This window comes from Mus pahari, chromosome 5, assembly GCF_900095145.1.
Source record: "Mus pahari chromosome 5, PAHARI_EIJ_v1.1, whole genome shotgun sequence".
Classification (NCBI taxonomy): Eukaryota; Metazoa; Chordata; class Mammalia; order Rodentia; family Muridae; genus Mus; species Mus pahari.
The window spans coordinates 129,768,009-129,788,865 of NC_034594.1; the positions used below are offsets into that span (position 1 = coordinate 129,768,009).

The window sequence follows — 20,857 nt, forward strand, 5'->3', positions numbered from 1 at the left end:
CGGGCTATGAGAGGAAATCCTAAGGAGGAGGTTCCTACCCCCTCTCCTGGCTCCAGCTCTTTTCTAATGACGTAATATGTGGGCTGAACTTGAGTCTGCTGAGAGGGAATCACTCTTCCGACTGTGTGGACAGTCGGTCAGCTACGGCTGGTTACTGCACGTCTCCATGCAGCAGACAGCACAGGCACAGAACCTTCTCTGCTGCACTTGAGAAGTCCACAGATAGCCCCAAGTTACATAGGCGGCCCAGCAAACTCAGTCCATTAGTGCTGTGAAAAGAAGTTCCTTACTCCCTGGATTCACCGGTCAGAGCAAAAACGCAGTTACCACTGAAGTAGAGCTGAACAAACTTCTCCACTGATCTCAGAGAGCAAGGGCAAGGACGCACGTTCACGGACAACAAAGGTATTTTAATATTTCTCTTAGATTTATTCAAAATTCTATGTCAAATGCATCATTGCCCTTTGTACTAGAAAGTATGAGATTTCCCAGGGAACTTTAGAAGATGCTGCCAATTTGTATCTGAAGGTTTTGTTTTGCATCTTTCTGTAAAAATAGTCAAAAAGTGCTTCATATTTAACTACAGATTGAGACATACATGCTGGGTTCTAAAGACAAATGCTCTAGTGACATTGCAAAGTTTTAGAAGTAATTTCTTAAATGCCTAAGGCTTACACAGAAAAGGATGTAGGGTAAAGAAAACAACTGTGAGCATGGTTTGAGTTTCTCCTCTGAACGCTGGTGTGTGTGTAAAGACGAACACCAACTACTGCAATTTTCAAAGTATGGCTACAAAACAAAGCTAAGAGCTGGTCAGCTGAATGCTTGCAACAGAATCTCAGTTACAACTGAACAGAACTCTTCTGAGCCTTTGTTAATCTATGGTATTTCTTGTTATGATTAATCATTTTAAAGAATTTCCTACAACAGAAATTTCATTTTGGCAACAGATTAAAACTGGAAATTACTTGGAAAAGTAATATTGATACAAATAATAATTAAAACCTCCTTCAAGGTAAGGACTGAGAAGTATTAGGGTCACCAGGATTAACCATATGAACTCTGAAAATGACAGTACTGAAGAAAAACTGGCAAGGCCAAAAGCCTGTTTTAAAATAACCTTCGTAACTGTCCCTAAGAGGTAGGAGCATGCCCTCAACATTCTACTGGGGGGCTTTGCTGTTAATCATGAGAATAATTATGAAATTACTACTCACCAACAGTAAGCTTTAACACCAAAGACAGCGAGATGTTATGGTGGGAGGATTCCCTGACTTTTAATCTTTAGTGGTAGGAATTTTCAACAAATGATAGTCATGCTCAGATTTTGTTTTTTCAACTTTGTTTAAACATTAAAACTCTCAACTCTGAGCTCTGTTAAATGCGTACTTTACAGGAAAGTCTGTAACATCTCCAAATCATACTCCATCTGAGACACCGACATCCCTGTGGCTGCTGCCATGATGGAAGCAAGGTCCCACTCATCCTCAGCTCCTCCAATGACCTATGCAGGCATTTAACAGAGTGAGTGCGCGAGCGAATCACAAACGATCGCCTGTCTATTTTGGGGACATTTCCAGGGCTATTCTTAGGAAGGTCTTCCACCTGGCCAGTCAGTGCTTCTCAGCTAACTTCACTGCCTCTGCCTCCTCTCAGTGAAGGGCACAGCCAAAGGAAGTGAAGGCAGCTTTTATCCTCCTTATAGCTGGCAATACAGTACAGAGAAATACTACTAAGAATATGAATATAACTGTACAAACTTTCTTTTCCCTTTTCTAAAATCCACCAGGCAAAGGCGCAGTTCAAACTTCAGTATACTGTAACTAATTTTCCACATTCTCTTGAGACTTAGGAAAAAACTTAACATAAATAGGAAGGTTTACGAGGTGACACAGATTTATGGTGCTTTCACTGAACATACGTGGGAAACATTAAATAAGAAAATATTTTTAGACAATTTGATAGTGAACAAATTTTAAAAATCAGTTCTTTGCTTACATGTAGTCTACTACTTAAAGATGTCTCTTAACTCCAATTAACGAGACAATGCGCTCATCACTGATGTAATAAGGAAGCAAAGAACAAACACAGCGACCATAAGGAGCTTTGAATACCATCTTAAATCTTATGATTGATTTTATGAACCATAGTGACTCAAGGCAGAGTAGACCAAAACCCCAAATATTCCTCAAGCTTTTAATTTAAAAGTTCCCTTGTTTTGGTAGCTTATTTCGTTCTAGAAAGTATTTAAGTAATTTTATGAGTCAAGTACTGACATTTTCTGAGTTTATATTGTTAATTCTGGTAACCCTAATACTTCCTTTCTGTCCTATTATTAAAATGAGACAAGGAGAGTTAGTAGAAATGATATATATTTGCCCAGAGGCTGATGGCTTTTCACCTTATTTTACTGTTCTGTTTGTTTTGATAAAACTACAGTTAAATTCCAAGAATTTCCTGTAAATATAACTCCAAATATGCTATCAGTTTTAGTACAGGTAACTCTTGGAGAGTAAGAGATGCTCTGTGGGAAACAATTTCTCCTCAGGTTTGTATTTCCTGGTGTCAGAAGGCACAGCACAGAACAGGAGCCAACTCTTTCACGTGTGTGCCTTTGCCACCAGCCAGCCACCAAAAGCTCCGAGTAAATGGTATCATTTCACCAAGTAACTCCCCAGCTCGTCCCAGTCTTTGCTGTGTTTATTATTTCTATTCTGGAAACAGCATTTGAGGACCTTGCTTTCCAGTGAGGTGGCGGCCATCTATTTGCACAGCCGCTGAAAGCCCACATTTCACTAAGTGTGTTTGTGCGTGCATGTATGTGTGGGGTTGTAAGTCAGATTACATAAACAGCAACTGATGGAACACACATGGGCAGAGAGGAACGACAGCAACATGGGGTGTAGAACAGGCTAGACTGCATACAACGACCTGCACATGCTTTTGCACTACACGCAAACAGGTCAGGGAAAGCTGCAGGCAGCACATGCCAGATGCCTTCTGTGACTACAGACACTGCAATACACAGGTCCCAGGTCTAGTATCTGAATCCCACATGAGTGGTTTTGGTCCTCAGGGACTTCTCCTTTGAAAGTGATACCGTTTCTTTTCTTCATACTGCTACAGAGAATGCACCCCTGACAGAATGTAGTTTAGAAAGAGGAGCCATATGATGAAACAGTTAATTTAAAAACATGAACCCAGCCAGAAGGCAACCTACGTTCAAATTCTGGCTCTACCTTTTAACAGCTGTGTGGCTACTGATATGGCCTTTAGGGCACCACTTCCTGTACAAATGAGTATCAGAATTGTCTGCCTCACCGGGCTGTGATGTTCATGTATAAGGGACTGAAGACAGCGATGCCTCCTAGGAGCACTCACTAGGTATTCAGTAGTGTTAGTGCTATGCTGTCAGAACTACACATAAACAAAGTGGGGGGACCTCTTAGATCAAGAAACCAGGGCTGAGGTAGCAAAGTTGGCAAGAAAAGGTCCTCGAGTGCTAGCTTTACAAACAGCAGATGGCATGAAGCTGCTGTGGGGTAGTTTGGCCATGAACCTGAGCACAGGAACACACTTTGCCCACTTCTTCCCCAGTCTACTGCACTACTCACCTGGGAGTGAACTAAAGAGGAAGGAAGAAATCTAGGTTCTTGGAAAGATGTCCAGTGTCAGACTTGAAAGAACAGGTACTTCTCATTTGCCACAGCCAACAGGGCACAGTCCAAGTACACACTCTGGTGTAACTGTTGCTGCTACAGATTCTGACCAGGGGCCAGGGAACTAAAGTTTTAGACATGTTTCTACTATCAGTGTGGCTTTGGTACAAAAAGACCTCTTATATCCAATTTGATAATGCTTATTGAAAATTAGGATTTTTTAAAAACTAAAATACAACCCACTAGACTTTAACAGAACACACCCACCGAGTCACCTGTAAGCTGAAGGCATAACCATGACTGCAGTTCAGAAAACACAATTATCCACAATGACTGGGAGCATTCCGTCATTCTTAAAACTGCCTCTAGTCTCAAAAGCGACGATATAAAAATGTTCATTTTCTATTGGTCTAAAATGTCTGACTTGGTAGGTTGAAAAAAATGTCTTATTGCAGAAGACCAACTTAACTGATCTTACAGTATTCTAATCTAAATATATATCATGTACTGCTTTCCCAGTCCTGAGGCAGTGCGCTTTCTAAGGGGTCTTAAAGGCTCCCCAGGCCTGGCAGTGCACCTTCCATAGCATGGCATGCATCGAAATCTCCTCTGAGGAAGATGCAGGTGGCAGCTGCAAGCGCATCAAGAGAAGAGTCTCATCTTTACACAAATGTCAAGATACAAACCTAATAGTGAACTCACGGCCAAGTGAAATCTAATTTACTACTAATACAAACCTCTCAGCTTTCCCTTAGTAGTCTCAAGGAGAAAGGTCCTCTGTAGGCTTGAGTATTTACACATGTCCTCCCCCACCCCCCGAATGACACTGTGGGTGGCTTTGATGGGAAGAGTCACTGGTGCTGGGTTTGTGTTTTCATAGCCCCATCCCACATCCAGTTCCATGTCTTCGCTGGTCTGACTTCTCAATTCCTGTCCCTGTCGCCACAGTTCCCCCACAGGATAGATTCTCATTCCTCTGGAAATGTAAACCAAGACATACTCTTTCTCCAGTAGGTGGCTCTGGCTGTGTGTTATAGGAGCAGAACAATAACTAACACAGAGGTGTTTTATATTACTGCTCTAAAAATGATTAGCTTTATATTCACTGGGTTTTACAGTATTTTTTTTCAAGTATATGGTTTATTTTGATCATAGTCATGCCCCATTTTTTTCCTCTAGTCCTTTCCCAAAATAATCTATTTTTGGGAATCTATAATTCCCTGTTTTCATGTCATGTATTATGTATATCTATAGAAAACCTAGGTTCCATAAATAAGAGAAAAATATAAGATATTTGCCTTTTTGGTTCTGGTCTAATTCCTTAATAGAATGACTTCAATTCTATTTTTCTGCAATAAGATTTAACTCTGTTGTTTATGGTTGAGGCACTGTATACATACATAATATATAAATACATATACTTTAATTATTATATGTACATGTATGTAATATATAAAATTTTTTTCATTCTTCTCTTGATGGACACCTAGGCCATAATGTGGCTGTAGTGGATAATGTTGCAATAAACACATGTGAGCAAGTGTCTCTGAAGTGTGTTGATTTAGAGCCTTTAGACAGATAGAAGGGAACAGCTCACCCACATGACGGTTTTACTTCTTGTTTGAGGATCCCTATATAGACTCCCATAGTGGCTGTTCTAGCTTACAGCCTACTGCCTGTGTATAAAAGGTGTCTCCATGCTCATCCTTGCCAGCATTTGTTATATTAATAACAGCTATTCTAACAGGGATAAAATAGGATCTCAATGTAATTTTGGTTTGTATGTAAACTCATGTTAATTATTTTTGTTTCTTCTTCACTCACTGTTTTCTAAAGGACGCTGTGGTAGAATTTCATTTCAAAATGAAGGCTTTTGTTTGGATCCTAAGTGTGCTGCTCTTCCTACTGGGCAGTGGTCTCTGCAAAGGAGGACATTTCAAAATGAAAAAAATAACCCAAAGGAGACACCCCCGTGCTACCGACGGGAAAGAGGAAGCAAAGAAATGTTCATACACATTCTTGGTACCTGAACAAAAAATAACAGGGCCAATCTGTGTCAACACCAAAGGTCAGGATGCAGGCACTATCAAGGACATGATCACCAGGATGGACCTGGAGAACCTCAAGGATGTGCTGTCTAGGCAGAAGCGGGAGATAGATGTCCTGCAGCTGGTGGTAGATGTGGACGGGAACATTGTAAACGAGGTGAAGCTGCTGAGAAAGGAAAGCCGGAACATGAACTCCAGAGTCACGCAGCTCTACATGCAGCTGTTACACGAGATCATCCGTAAAAGAGACAATTCACTTGAACTTTCCCAGCTGGAAAACAAAATCCTCAATGTCACCACAGAAATGCTGAAGATGGCAACAAGGTACAGGGAGTTGGAGGTGAAATATGCATCCCTGACTGATCTCGTCAATAACCAGTCTGTGACGATCACTGTATTGGAAGAGCAGTGTTTGAGGATGTTTTCCCGACAAGACCCTCACAGGTCTCCCCCTCTTGTCCAGGTGGTGCCTCGACACAGTCCTAACAGCCACCAGTACACCCCTGGTCTGCTGGGAGGCAATGAGATACAGAGGGATCCAGGTTATCCCAGAGACGTAATGCCACCACCTGATCTGCCAACAGCTCCCACAAAAAGCCCTTTCAAGATTCCAGCAGTGACTTTCATCAATGAAGGTGAGTTATGCTTACTGGCCAATGGAAGAACGAAGCTGGTATGCTGTATGATTCACACAACAATACTCTTTTCTTAGTAAGCCCTAGTTCTTATGTGCTGATGCCATTATACATGTTCAATCAAACATCTCACTTTTAAAAGTGATGTTCGGATTTGACATAAAACATCTCTTTTCTCCCTGCTGTAAGTTTCTAGGTGCTTATAATTTTTCCCCTCTGTGGGGAAAAAAGAAAAAAAGCACTCTGCCACCCAAATTCTTACAATGGAGGCTGCTGTCAAAGAGAATGACCACTGACACATAACTGAAGGAACTCACTCTACACCCCACTTTGCAGCCAGCTCCATCGCATTCCCGCTCTTCAGAATCCTTTCCGATTCCTCTTGCCTTCTTGCTGTTTTCAAAAGGAGTATTTAACCTTGTGCTCTCCTTGTTCTCGGGCCTGCAATGGTCTGTCCTTATCTCCTCTCAGGGTATGCTTCCTACACTGCTCTAAGTCTAACCAAGTCCTGGGCTCTTGTTCTTTCAAACTTCAAAACTCCTATCTAAAACCTACCTTTGCTCCCTCAAGAGCAAAGGAGAGTCTGTTTTCCAAGGCTAACTGATACTGAGCGCCCTGTCTTCCTCCCACTGCTCTGCTCGGGCCTTGACTCTGGGGTGACCACCCAGTGAACAACAGAGTCCTATGTTTTACTTAGAACTGTCACATGTGCATCCATTGTCCCATAAGCCACTCTTCTGAACCTGTTACATCACTGCTTCCCTACAATGGGGGAGGGAGGGAGGACTCAGATGCCCACAAGGAAGACTAAAACTCATTTATATAAGGAAAGGCAGGACATAAAAGCAGCACTAGGAAGCCACCACACAAGGCTGTCTGCAGCAGTGGCATCCACTGACACGTGTGTCCCTGGGCCTGGCTTCTACACGGTCACATGAACAAGCTATCTTCCAGACGGCAGTTTAGAGCTCTCCCCACATCTCAGGATGTCGGGGTTACCTGCCTCTTGGTGTAGGAGACGCCTGACTGTGCCAAGGGCTCCTCTACTGAAACAAGTGATCAAGGCTCACCTCAAGGCTTCCAAGACTAATGCTAAGACTTCCAAGAATCAAACAGACAATACTGAGCATCTCTTTTTCCACATCCCAGGCTGTTTCTTTCCTTCTTTTCTCTGTTTTCTGTCTTCTGTACCACACTACACTGGAGTTACTAAGATCCATTTGTTTGCCTTCCTGCAGGACCAGGTTTGGCATACTGTGCTCATCGTATGTGAAGAATAAGTAAGCAAGCCCTCACCAACATTTTCCTTACAGAAGCAATTATAATGACAAGAATAATGCAGGCTTGGATGGTGCACTCCTTTAACTACAGCATGGGCTGAGAGGCAGTTCAGAGTTCCTAACTCCGAGGTCATTTGGGCTACCAAGAGAAAGTCTCAAAATAAATACATATTTACTTAACAAAATCTAGAAAATACCAACCATCTTTTAAAAAATGCTCAACAGCCTAAGAAGCAGAAATAAACAGTTAACATTTTAGTCATTTCTTTTATCCTCTTGTAAACATGGTTATCAATATTTGTTTAACCTTTAAAAACCACGTTGTTTTCCAAAGATGATATTAAGACAAATTTCTCTGAGTAAAACTGACAGACTTATCTATTTGATTCTCACCTGTCCCATATGCACAGTCACCTGAATTCTACTCAAGTCCCCTGTAAACATTCAGAGACAAAACAGGTCATTGAGACCCAGAAGCTGGAGGGAGGGGGAGAGAGTGTCACATGCTCTGTGCTGTGCCTTTGCTTGCCTCACCCTCCTTGGGATTAACAGTGCTGGGGCCTGGCTCAGAGCTTAGTACCGAAGTACCTGCAGCAGTGCCTGACACCAAATGCTGGCTCCTACCCAGATGAATAACTGCTTGCTACTGCTCCCCACAGCCATTCCCTTGCAACACACTCTCCACTGGTACCAGCCTCCTTTGTAAAGTATGCACACACCATGCTGCTGCTCATCAATTTTCTGCAAAAACAAAATAAAACAAGTGTAGCTGTCCTTTGCTACTTTGTAACTTCTTTCTTCCACCCTTCTCCACCCCTTTTCTTCCACCCTTTCCACCCCCTAACACTAGATAAGAGAGAAAAGGGAATAAAGAGGAAAGGAAAGAGATCCTGGAATAAAGCCAGGGATTGGAAAGGGGGTGATGTTACCATTAGACTAGTTCCTGCTGGTTAGAGGTGTCAAGTTACTTAGGGCAAGTTTGATCTTAGCCCTCAGGATATCTAATTTCTTCTTGCCGTTGTTTCTCCTTTGTGCACAAGTACTTAAACTGCAACCAACAACAACCAACAACAACTAACCAGGCACCCCATCTCTTGGGGTCCAAGCATTTATATACCCCCCCGCCCCGAATTCTAAATGTCACAATCGCAGAAACTATCTATAGCTGGCCAAACCATGATTCTGCTGGAGCAGACCCATAATCCCCACAACTGGGATTAAAATGAAAACATTCTCATATTTCTGTGGTTTTTTTTTTTTTTTTAAAAAAACAAACAAAATTCTGGAATTCTCACTACCAGAAAGTTTCATTTTTCTTTCACGTGCTTCCTTCAAAAAAATTGTTCCAACAAAGCAAATCCTCTTACTTCCTTCTAATAACTCTACCACTTCTGTCCATTCAAATGATAGGGATGAGACTGAATGAATGAATACATGATGTAAACAGAAGGCCCTCTGTAAGCCCTTGTTGACCTCATAGGCCTGAAGTAGTTGTTTATAATCACAAACACCTCTACTTTCTGTAACAATACATTTATTAAATTATCTCACCTTTACAAGTACCCTCAGCCCATCTAAGTGAAAGGCATTCTAACACATAAGCTCCTTTCTGGCAGAAAGATCCTGTATTTCAACTGTAGGTGCTGAAACATTACATGATTTGATAACACAGAGCCTCTTAGCATGGTTAATCATGAAAACAAGTGTTAAGAGCAGCAAGAATATCATAAAATTAGGTCAATCAGCAACTCAAGCCCTTTAATTGTCAAAGACATGTACAAAACTGTCCACTGGACTTAGAAAGGGAAAAACTCTTTTCCATTCATTTCAAACTTATGTTTTATTAAGTTTTTAAGACATGATATGATTTATCAGGATAGCAGTTCCTATAGAATTTATAGATAAAGATAACTCCAATGTATTTTATTAAGCTAATATAGGTAGGTACAATTATAGAAGTATAGAAACAACTGCTGTTGAGTTTTTAAGTAGATCTGAAATTTAAGTCAGTAGCATCATCAATTTTAGCAGAAACAAAGACATGCATTTATTTATAATAAACCAAGGAAATACTTTACAGAATGAAAACATCAGCTCTAGTTTTTTCACACACTGAGCATCAGTAAAAGAAAATCCATACAATTAAATACATCCATACAATGAAATGCATCCATACAATTATGCATGCCAGGGATACGGCACACCCAAGCCCAGAGTTTATCTCACTTTTACAAGCAGCAATGGTGCACAGAGTAGTCCTAAGAAATCAATCTTTAATGTAAAAATTAAGGCACAGAGATAACTTTTCAATATTATTTTAAGTAAGCATTAACTTCTGTTTTACTCTGTAAGCAAAGAGACATAATCAGCTGTGTCACAACAAGCAGCACTTCCTCATTACAGAAACTCAACAACTCTGCCTGTTTTGTGTGTCTTGAGTAAGAACAGTGTTGAATAGACCAGATGCCTGTAACCTGTTTCCCAGTTCTAACACTCTGATTCCTAACAAACATGCATCATCACACACAACAATTAATAAGCCTACTGTTTTATCTCTTTACATAGTAGCTTAAAACTATTTTTACAACTCTAGGGAAAGTGTCTCACACTGTTTGGAGACTTTCACAGAAAGAATAACATAAATGGCTACTGTGCTTACATGCAGTGTGACATAGGTGGCTACTGTGTTTACACACGCTCTGACATAGGTGGCTACTGTACTTACACACACACTCTGACTGACACAGCTGCTGTGCATACACATGCTCTGACATAGGTGGTTACTATGCTTATACATGCTCTACCACCAAGTGACTCACTGCACTGTGGTACACATAGGTAGCCATTCTAGAGTCTCTATGTGCATGACAGAAGGCACACAATACATTCTACCTAAAAAGTAGTAAGCTGGAGTCAAAAGTCGGCACAAAAACTATGACTCCACTTAGGTGAGATACAGGGAGAGTCAAATTCAGAATCTAGTTTTCTGCTTTGAGAAGAATTAAAGTGTGTATCATAGGAGATGAATGAATCCCATTTCAAGATTACTGCATCCAAGAAGAGGGTTCTGCATTCAAGATAAAATCTGATTATAGAGAAGACGCTGCCTGTGTACACCCTTTGAAGCACCAAAGTTCTGAACCAGAGGTAAATTTGGATTTTCAAAAATAAAGCTGTTAAGCTTCTAATAGTAGTTTTAAGAATTTTTGTTAAATATGATCCAGAGAAAGTTAGTTTCTATTTAAAAAAAAAAAAAAAAGAACAAAACCAAACTATCATCTAATTCTAGAGCAAAAATTTTAAAAGGCATGAAAGTAACAATAAGAAAATGTTTCTGCCAAGATCAATGAGCTGATGGTATAATTATAAAACCCAATAACTGAGTTCTTCTGATAGTTACTGTCTTTTCTAAAGAGGAGAGAAAGCACTGCTAATTTTATCTGTGTCTTCCACAAAATAATTTGAACTAAAACTTCCTGAGATTTTGTAAGCCTCAAAGATCCTGAAATGTAAATACAAGGTCCACTGTCCAAAACTGGATAAATTAGTGAAGCTGAAGATAAACTTAAATTTGCCTGTACTGGAAGTTTTATCAAATGAAAACTGAACTCAGATAAGCTAGAATTCTTCAATTTATCTAAACACCTAGACACACGTTAAGTAGCAGAAAATAAAAACAGTTCTCTGGTATTTAACAAATATAGGGTTAACAAAACCAGGCTAAAATAGAATCTTTACATGGCCTCTAAATCTAAAACTTGAGTGCAGGTAGTAAGGTCTCAACAAGCAAAGTTTAGTTCCAAATCACAGAACATGGAATCTACTAGACAGGAGCAGTACTTATGTGCACTGCCCACAAAGCACCTCATGTGCCATTAAGTAGCACCAGGTCTTAAAATAAGAATTTACAACAAAATAAAATATGCTCCTTAGACACCCTAACTTCCCTAAAAGTAGCAACTCAGGAGCACAATGTGGCTAACTTTAGAGATTCCACCATGACTGTTTTTAAGTAAAACCATCAAGCACATGAGTGAGGCAGTCTCTGGCCCACTTGATAGGCTATAAACAACATCCTGTCATTTATATTTCAGACATAGGAAATGTACAACAGCTGTGTAAGACTAAACACACTTCAGCATGCAGCCCACATGTGGCTTAGATGAGGCCCCTCAACTCCCAATGGCCTAACTTGGATTCACTATACTGAGCTTACCCAGGAAGACAGCAAACCCCTGCTCAATCTCAGTTCTTAATTCAGACTCTTACCACGTCTTCTGTTTAAGACCTCATTAGAATGCTTAGCCACGCTGTGTTGGAACTATCCTTTTCTTATCACTTCTCTCATCTCCCACTTAACTCCAAGGTTTGTTATCTATCTCTGGACCTGAGTCTATCCTGAACTAGATTCAGAAAAGGTAATTCTTTTAAATTAAAAAAAAAATGTTCATTTGTGTTCAGCCAAAGGTTGACCCTGGGTGTCCTCTTTTTTGAGATAGGAGGGTCTTTCATTAAATTTGAAGTTCCTTGACTTGGGTAAATTGGCTGGGATTTCCTGTCTTTGACCCCTAATGCAGTGCTGAAATTACAGAGTGTGTATGCTCATGTGTCTGGCTCATGTGAACGCTGGGATCCAGACTCAGTTCTCACACTTGTACAGAAGGAAAGTTACAGTCTGAGCCTTCGCTCCACCCTCCAGAAAAGGTTCTTAAGTGACAATATAAAACCGAAGACATTCTGAAAATGACCACCATCAGAAACTTTAGTATCTGAGAGTCCCCCAATGAGCTCCAACTGTGCATGGCCAACAAAGAAAAGGTTCTGCCTGTGCATTCTGCTTACTTATTCATGCATCACATGACATGTGGGGAAGCCGGAGGGTGGGAGCGGGAGCCACTTCATTTTCCTCTCCATTGCTCCTCCACAGGCGACATTACAGCTTTCACCCTATGTGAAATGGAATGATTCCTCTCTGCCTGACAACACATGCTCTACAACGTGAAATTATTCTTACATGATTAAGGGAAAGAAAGGGGGTGACATCAATATCTGAGGTGTTTTCCCCATAATGTTTTGTGTTGCATGGAACACGACAGAATGTAAAGTATGTTACTGGCTAAAATCCGCTGTTATTTTTAGTGTATGAATTTTCACAACATGATGATTCAGTAATGTCTTATTTTTCTGTGACAGAAATGACTATATCGTAATCTTCAACTAGCCATACTAAATGGCTCAATGAGTATATATGTATTAAATAAAGATATTTAGTATAGTACTTCTGCACATGAAGATTAGGGACAAGAGAGGAAAGAGGGACTGACAGTCCCTGGTGACGATGGCTCTGTTAAGCAGTGCACACACCATAATCCCAGCACTTGTGTGCTGAGGCACGAGCATCCGCAGATCAAAGTCTGTCTCAGAGAAGGAGAAAGGAAAAGTAAAAGAGACCTCTGAATATTCTGACTGAGAACTCTGGAATCCACTCCTGACTTGAAAAGAAAACACTGAACCAGTTACAGCAAAGAGGGCTGTACTTCCAGCACTTGGGAGACTGAGGCAGAGTGACTGTGTTTAAAGACAAGCTTGTACTACACCACCAGTCCCAGGCCGACCTGGGCTACAACATGAGATCCCATCTCAAAATGAAAGCAACTTTAGCAAACTAGGGAATGCAAAAAACAAGAATGAATATGAATATGTATGTGTGTATATATATATATATATATATATATATATATATATACACCTTTAAATTATATTAAAATCCTATAAAATTATAGAACTGAAAAAATTCTTAAGAACTCTGACTAAACTATTTTCAGATACTTAAAAATTACACATTAGAATTTTAAAATATTCAGTAAAAATTTTTGACAAATGACTTTAAAACTCCCTTGTTCAAATATATCTATATTTAGCATAATTCTTTTTTTCTGAGCCATCATTTTTGTATGCTGTTTAAAATAAAAATTTTGAAACACTGGTATAGTTATGAAATTCAAGGATGTTCAGTAGAACTAGATGTTATTTTCTGTAGATCCCACAATGTACCAATCAGAAACTACAAATGACTTAACATCATGTTTTTGGTTTTTGTTTTTTTTTCATTTTTAAGAAGTTGAAAAATCTTAGCTGGCTAAAAATATAATGTCCAGGGGTAAGATCTTACTACCAAACTTGACAACCCTAGATCAATCCCCAGGACCTACCAGATGGAAGGAAGGAGAGAACCTGCTCCTGCAGGCTGTCTTCTGACTTTTTGCACAGAATAATAAATTTAAAAATATAGCCTGGTGAATACTATGAAATAAAAGAGCAAACAGTGTGCAACAGTTCAAAACATTTACCTGGGAGCAGAAGTAAGCATGAAGGAGGGCTTACTACCACCTCACATGACCTTAACTAGCTATTATCTGTGCAACAAGAAAGCTGTCATGGGTCACTGGGCAGTTCTGATAAGAATATTACTTAGTCATACGAGTGCCATGATATATGCATGAGATCATTCAGTATCTTAGGAAGATATTTCGACCAACATTCCTACATTTTTTAGTATTAAGACAGTGTCTCCACTGAAGCCAGGCTTTGCTGGAACTCATGATGTACCCCAAGCTGACCTTATACTTGCAGTAATCATCTGGCCTTAGCTCCTGAGTTCTGGGATTAAAAGTGTGTGGTGGAACACCTGGCCTGACACGTATTCTTTATGAATATGAGGGAAAGTTAAGATTATTTAAATTTGGGGGATTCTATTTTCTTTTTTCTTTTCTTTTCTTTTCTTTTTTTTTTTTTTTTTAGGTTTTTCGAGGCAGGGTTTCTCTGTATAGCCCTGGCTGTCCTGGAACTCACTTTGTAGACCAGGCTGGCCTCGAACTCAGAAATCCNCCTGCCTCTGCCTCCCGAGTGCTGGGATTAAAGGCTTGCGCCACCACGCCCAGCCTTCTTTTTTCTTTTCTAAGGGTTTGTTAAGTATACAATGTTCTGTATGCTTGTATGCCTGCACACCAGAAGAGGGCACCAAATCTCATTACAGATGGCTGTGAGTCACCATGTGGTTGCTGGGAATTTGAACTCAGAACCTTTGGAAGAGCAGTTGGTGCTCTTAAACTCTGAGCCATCTCTCCAGCCCTCTACTTTATTTTTAGAGCTTCTTAGCAATTAGTGAGTGAGTGAATGAATGCAACTGAGTTCCCAAAAGGGAACACAATGCTTAATACTGTCAGAACTTACCAGGTTGCTGCTCCACTTCCACTGAACATACCAACTTTGTGTGTTCCCTTGAAATAAAAGTTCAGACACTATAAATCTGGCACCAGGAAAATATGTATGTAAATGCCAGCAGGTCAATCCCACAGCATTTTGCAAAAATGTATGAAGAAAGTAAAGCTTGTAAGAATGAAGGCATTCAGCACAGTATATGCTATAAGCACAGATCAGAAGAAGAAACCTTAACAAGACAACTGAAGCACCAGGGGCTAACCTGCTGCTAGAATGAATAAATAAAGACCACAGCTTCAGGAAACATTTGTTAAAAAGAATCAATGTAATACATTGCGTTTTAAGGGTGTGTATCTACAGTGTACAAAGCAGAGAAGAGTGGGAGATAAAACAAGCTAATTTTGAGTAGTGGGCCTGATGTCACCCTTTCCTTTAGCTTTGTATGTACTTTAATTAGTTTCTTCAACTTGTATAGAGCATTATGCACACAGCAGATAAAATGTGGTTATCTGTAAAGAAACAAATGAAGGTAAGAACATTGATTTAAGAACTATTTAGTACTTATCTTTTACATCCCTCAAAAATCAATATTTAAATTACAGGACCATTCAAAGACTGTCAGCAAGCAAAAGAAGCTGGACACTCAGCCAGTGGGATTTACATGATTAAACCTGAGAACAGCAATGGTCTGATGCAGTTATGGTGTGAGAACAGTTTGGACCCTGGGGGTTGGACTGTTATTCAGAAAAGAACAGATGGCTCTGTCAATTTCTTCAGAAACTGGGAAAATTATAAGGTAAATGAGTAAGTTCAGACCTGGGGAAGGTAGACCTGAGTAGGTCTTCCAATAGTGATCATCCCAGCCATCAAGTGAGACATGCTAAAAATATAACTATCCATTTGATATTCATCATCTAGCAAAAGGTTTATTATTCTCTTTTCTAGTTGAACAGCCAAAGTTAAAATGTGAAAAGAAAACTAAAATTATCCTTTAAATTTTTCTTTTGAGTCTGGATAACTTATACATACATGCATATTTTACAAAGATAACTTAATTCCATTTTCAAGTTTTAAAATCTATTTATTTACTTGTATGAGTCTGTTTTGCCTGCATTTATGTATGCACACTATGGAAGCCAGACCAGGACATCAGATGCCTTAGAACTGGAATTACAGGTGGTAGTGAGCTGCCATGTGGGCACTGGGAATTAAACCCCAAAAATGCTCTTAACCACTGAGCCATCTTACCAGCCCTTCATATTTTAATGCAACTACGTTTTTGTGTGGTATTTAAGCAATAACAAAGTACACAACTCTTAAAAAATGATCCCTCTCTTGAACTAATCATTTTAATAACCATGCTTTAAGTTTGTATCATGACATGTATTGTAGTGCTATGAACACAACTAGATTTCCAGAAAGAGCCAGATCATATGATACCAGTTTGAGGAAGTAACGACTGGTCTATTGGTAATTCTGATGTCTATACGGTAATTTGCGAGTGAGATTTATATGTATATATCACCAATTAAGGACAGCAGAGAGGGAAGAACAGATTTTCTAGAGGATGACTTCCATGTTCAAACTGTGAAGTAACCACGTGCTTCCGCAGGCTTAGGTGAAATTTTTCTGGCAGTTAAGAATAAAACAGTAATATATCCAGAAATTTCTAAATGTCAACTGCCACAAATTGGGGGTGGGGTGACTTCCTTGAAATCTCTTTGAAGATGAACTTTCAGTGTTAAGATGAAGTTTACTAAATCTATTCTGCTGCAAATGTCCAATGTCAAATGCTTATTAAAATAATTTATTAATAAAATAATTTCAGACAGTAATTTACAACTTTCACAGGGTGAACTGTAAAGATTACTATAATGCTTATTTTACTTATAATAAAATTAAAGACATACACGCTATCATTTTGTTTGAACAATGGTCATGATTTTAGATATACTTTGTCTGCCTAATATGGGTACAGTATCATATGCTCTCAAAACACATATCTTTGGATGAGGGTATGATCAAGAACCTTTCTGAAGGATTGAGGTAGTTCGATGTTTTTAGTAACTATCAATAAATTTTATTGTCTTTTGCCTTTACTCTTCTTTATAGCATTTGAAGCTATAAAAACTAATAGTGACATTAAAATAAAGCAAAGCAAAACAAAGTGTCAATGTGGAACCAAAGTGCACTAACAGAAATAAGGCCGTCTACCATGGCATGTCACCTTGAATGGACAAGATCCTCACTCTGTCCTGTATTTAAATTTCATTGGTAGTTGTAGCAACATTTACCACCTAAACTTACCATTGTTTGTGTGTCTGTGTTATTAACAGAAAGGGTTTGGAAACATTGATGGAGAGTACTGGCTTGGACTGGACAATATCTACAAGCTTAGTAATCAAGACAATTATAAGCTGATGATCGAACTAGAAGACTGGAGTGAGAAGAAGGTTTATGCGGAATACAGCAGCTTTCGTCTGGAGCCTGAAAGTGACTACTACAGACTGCGCCTGGGGACATACCAGGGGAATGCTGGGGATTCTATGATGTGGCATAATGGTAAACAATTCACCACGCTGGACAGAGATAAAGATATGTATACAGGTAAAACAAACAAACATGGCTGTACATTCAACACGTTCTATGCATTAAACAGAACCAAGCCACTAAAGTGTATTAAAGGCTCTCAATCTCACAAAGGGTATTTATTTTGGACACAGTCAAAGGGAATATATATAATCTGGTTTTTAGGATTTCTAAGGCAACCTCAATGTTCTTTGGGAAGAACAAGTTCTGGGGAAAGCCAAAACAAAAACAATCTATACTTGGAAATGAAACTCTGACTAGCATTCGTATACTAGCTGGACACCAACCATGTCAGAAACTATAGATGCTGTAGACTCAGTGAAGAACTAAATTTTTGCCCTTTGGGGGTGGAGATAAATATTCTTAGAAAAATGAAACCAAGTAACAGTTTTTAGTTCCTTTTTCTGCTGCTATGGTAAAAATATGAGAAAAGCAACTTAAGGGGTAAGGAGAGGCTAAAGGGGTTCACTTCACCTCACAGCTCCAGGCTATAGTTCCTCAGAGCAAGGAAGTCATGGCTAGTGGCTCATCTTGCTTTCTGCATTCTTATTTAGTTGAGAAACTTCTGCCTAAGAAGTGATACCACCTACAGCAGGCAGATCTTCCGACCTCAGTTACCTTAATCAAGAGAATCCCCCAAGAACACGTCTGGAGGCCAACCTAACCTACACAATTCCCAGTGAGACTCCCTTCCCAGATTATGTCAAGTTGGCAATAACACTAACAATCACATCAGAGGAACAGAATATAGTGGGGGGCATCAGGCTCTTGGATGGGTGCTGTTGTACAGAAAAGGTTCTTATGAGATGACATTATCTCAACAAAGGCTTATGGGAGGTAAACCATTTAGCTATATGGTCAAAGAGTATGTCTTAGATGGGAACAGCAGAGACTGAAATGCAGCACAATGGTGGTAAAATCGCTTGAGGTGGAGGAGAAAGAAATAGTTTCATGAAATGTAATCTACCATAGTTCCGTCTTTTTAAAAACATGTTTCTGTACTGATAAAGACATACCCACCATTAATACTGACTTAACTTTGTATTCAGCTATTGCCTTACCAAGCAGCACGTATTTACTCTACTTTGAAGAAAATGAAATTATTTAAATGTTAAGTCGGCACAGAGTGAAATGAATACGGTAATTCTAGTAAAGTGAGTAGTGAGAAGAAATCAAGACGACCCCTCCCGGAATCAGTCACTCAAACCGCTCCAAGAGAAGCACATATATGTGACCGTCTGCCAAGTGTCATACACAGAAGGACTCTGACTTCACTGTCTCTATTTCCCCTGCAGGAAACTGCGCCCACTTCCATAAAGGAGGCTGGTGGTACAACGCCTGTGCACACTCTAACCTCAACGGAGTATGGTACAGAGGTGGTCATTACAGAAGCAAGCACCAAGATGGCATTTTCTGGGCTGAATATAGAGGCGGGTCCTACTCCTTGAGGGCAGTACAGATGATGATCAAGCCTATTGACTGATATCTCCAAGTGAATGACACAGAACTTCACTTCCAGTTCCCCAAATCTAAACATTACATGTTACTCTGCACAACTTATTTTTACAGGTACAGTTTATAAAATGCATTTTACTACTATAAGAATGTATCTGTGAAAACAGTTCCATGTTCCTTCAAGGAAGATTATGCAAAACCTTGTTATTTTAAAAATTATATTGATTGAATACTGGTAAATGTAAATATTTGCCACAATGTAAAACAAATCTTAGCTTTATTTTGAATCAAATCCAAATACATGTTCAAGATACTTAATGATTTATTTAAAAAATATAAGACTGTTCTAACTTCCACTGAAAAAAATTATTTCATAAGATTTCAGCTAATTAGTGCATTTTATTTATGAAAATACAGACAGGAAACTAAATAATAGTTTTGCCACTAGAAAATGTTTTTCCAGTAAGTAAAACTTTAAAAATAAAAATTTAAATTGAATTTATGCTTGTAATGATTTTCCTCTAATAATTTAGGACACAAAGTACAAAATGTATCACTTTAAAAAAATGCACAACTAACACCCTCATTCATAAACAAGGTAATTTCTTGACAGTCATGATATGCTAATATCAAAATCTCCTGATACTCGTTATGTAATGACAAAAGCAATAGGGTACTGATATCACAAAACAAAATTGCCAGTATACCAACTTTTTAATATATTTGAACTATGATTCTAAATGTATTCGTTATTCCCCTATCTCATTCATTGAACTTTACCTCAAAAACACCCACCTAACTACGGGCTAGCAGTACAGCTCAGTGGTACAGTGCATGTCTGGTGTGTGTGAAGGCCTGGGTTTGATTTATAGTGAAGGCAAAGAAGAAAAAAAAATCTGTGTCTTGTGAAAAAGATTGGACAGCTGTATAAGTACCAGTGTATACTTACATCTAACAGAATTTCAACAATCAGTTAAAGACATTTCCCTAACAGTGAGGATACAACGGCCTTAAAGCAAAATCTAAGCCGGGCGTGGTGGTGCACGCCTTTAGTCCCAGCACTTGGGAGGGACTACTGAGTTCGAGGCCAGCTTGGTCTACAGAGTGAGTTCCAGGACAGCCAGGGCTACACAGAGAAACCCTGTCTTGAAAAACCAAAAAAAAAAAAAAAAAAAAAAAAGCAAAATCTATAGGCCTTGGCAGGTTCAAACGGCTAACTCACTTTACAGTGTGTGTGTGATTAGACCTTTGTCCTACTTTGTCTAACTCATCTTCCCAATCAACACCATTATCGGGGCCTCCTAGGACAACTTCCAATAATTATTCACTTCTTACAGCTTTATCATCCATCAAGCTAAAATCATACAGATGTGAGACAAATGGTAAGGAAAATGCAGCAGAACTAAAAGGAGCACCCTGTCCACACAGGGGCAGTTTAACACGGACAACCATAGGCAATGCAAGTTCCCATGCATCACAGAGCAAGTAAAAACCCCAAGTAAAAGCCATGACTGAGTGGCAGTGGCGTTTGTCTTTGCCACCAACCAACATGTCACACTTGACATCAGAGGCAAATCTTACAGAACCATCCCAGAACTAAAACCAGAACAAGGTAAAAGTAAACACACAAAATAGAAAACAAATGAGCTTTCGATCGCCCCACCTTTTGGATGGATCGTACTCTACTGCACAGCTGGTGCAGACTCACTCTTGAGCTCACGGAAACGTGACTGAAGTACCATCTGTATTATTAATTATTAATGACCACCCCCCTGTCCCCAGATGAACACTATCCAACTTTGCATGAGTTTACAGTGACCCATGAGCTTTCCTTGTCAGTGATTATGACAGCGAGTTCTAGGACAGACAGGGCTACCTAGAGAAACCCTGTCTCTCAGAAAAAACCCCAAATCAAAACTAAAGAAGAATTGACACACAATAATTATATCAGTCACATATGGCTGAACGCC

At 39.4% G+C, this 20,857-nt stretch overlaps 2 protein-coding genes across 7 annotated transcripts in view; one reads left to right on the plus strand and one right to left on the minus strand.

Moving 5' to 3' along the window:
- Positions 1 to 20,857, minus strand: part of Ralgps2 (Ral GEF with PH domain and SH3 binding motif 2) — a 125,750-nt gene that overhangs the window by 33,711 nt on the left and 71,182 nt on the right. The gene's annotated exons all lie outside the window — the stretch shown is intronic.
- Positions 120 to 19,255, plus strand: Angptl1 (angiopoietin like 1). 2 transcript variants are annotated; one of them, XM_029538311.1, is made up of 6 exons: positions 120 to 405; positions 1,397 to 1,524; positions 5,496 to 6,342; positions 15,446 to 15,639; positions 17,180 to 17,450; positions 18,728 to 19,255. In XM_029538311.1, exons 2-6 carry the CDS (start codon positions 1,507 to 1,509, stop codon positions 18,913 to 18,915), a joined length of 1,518 nt encoding a protein of 505 aa, XP_029394171.1. In that variant the 5' UTR covers positions 120 to 405; positions 1,397 to 1,506; the 3' UTR covers positions 18,916 to 19,255. The 2 variants fall into 2 exon arrangements, with proteins under 2 accessions (XP_029394171.1, XP_021054642.1); XM_021198983.2 differs by lacking the exon at positions 1,397 to 1,524.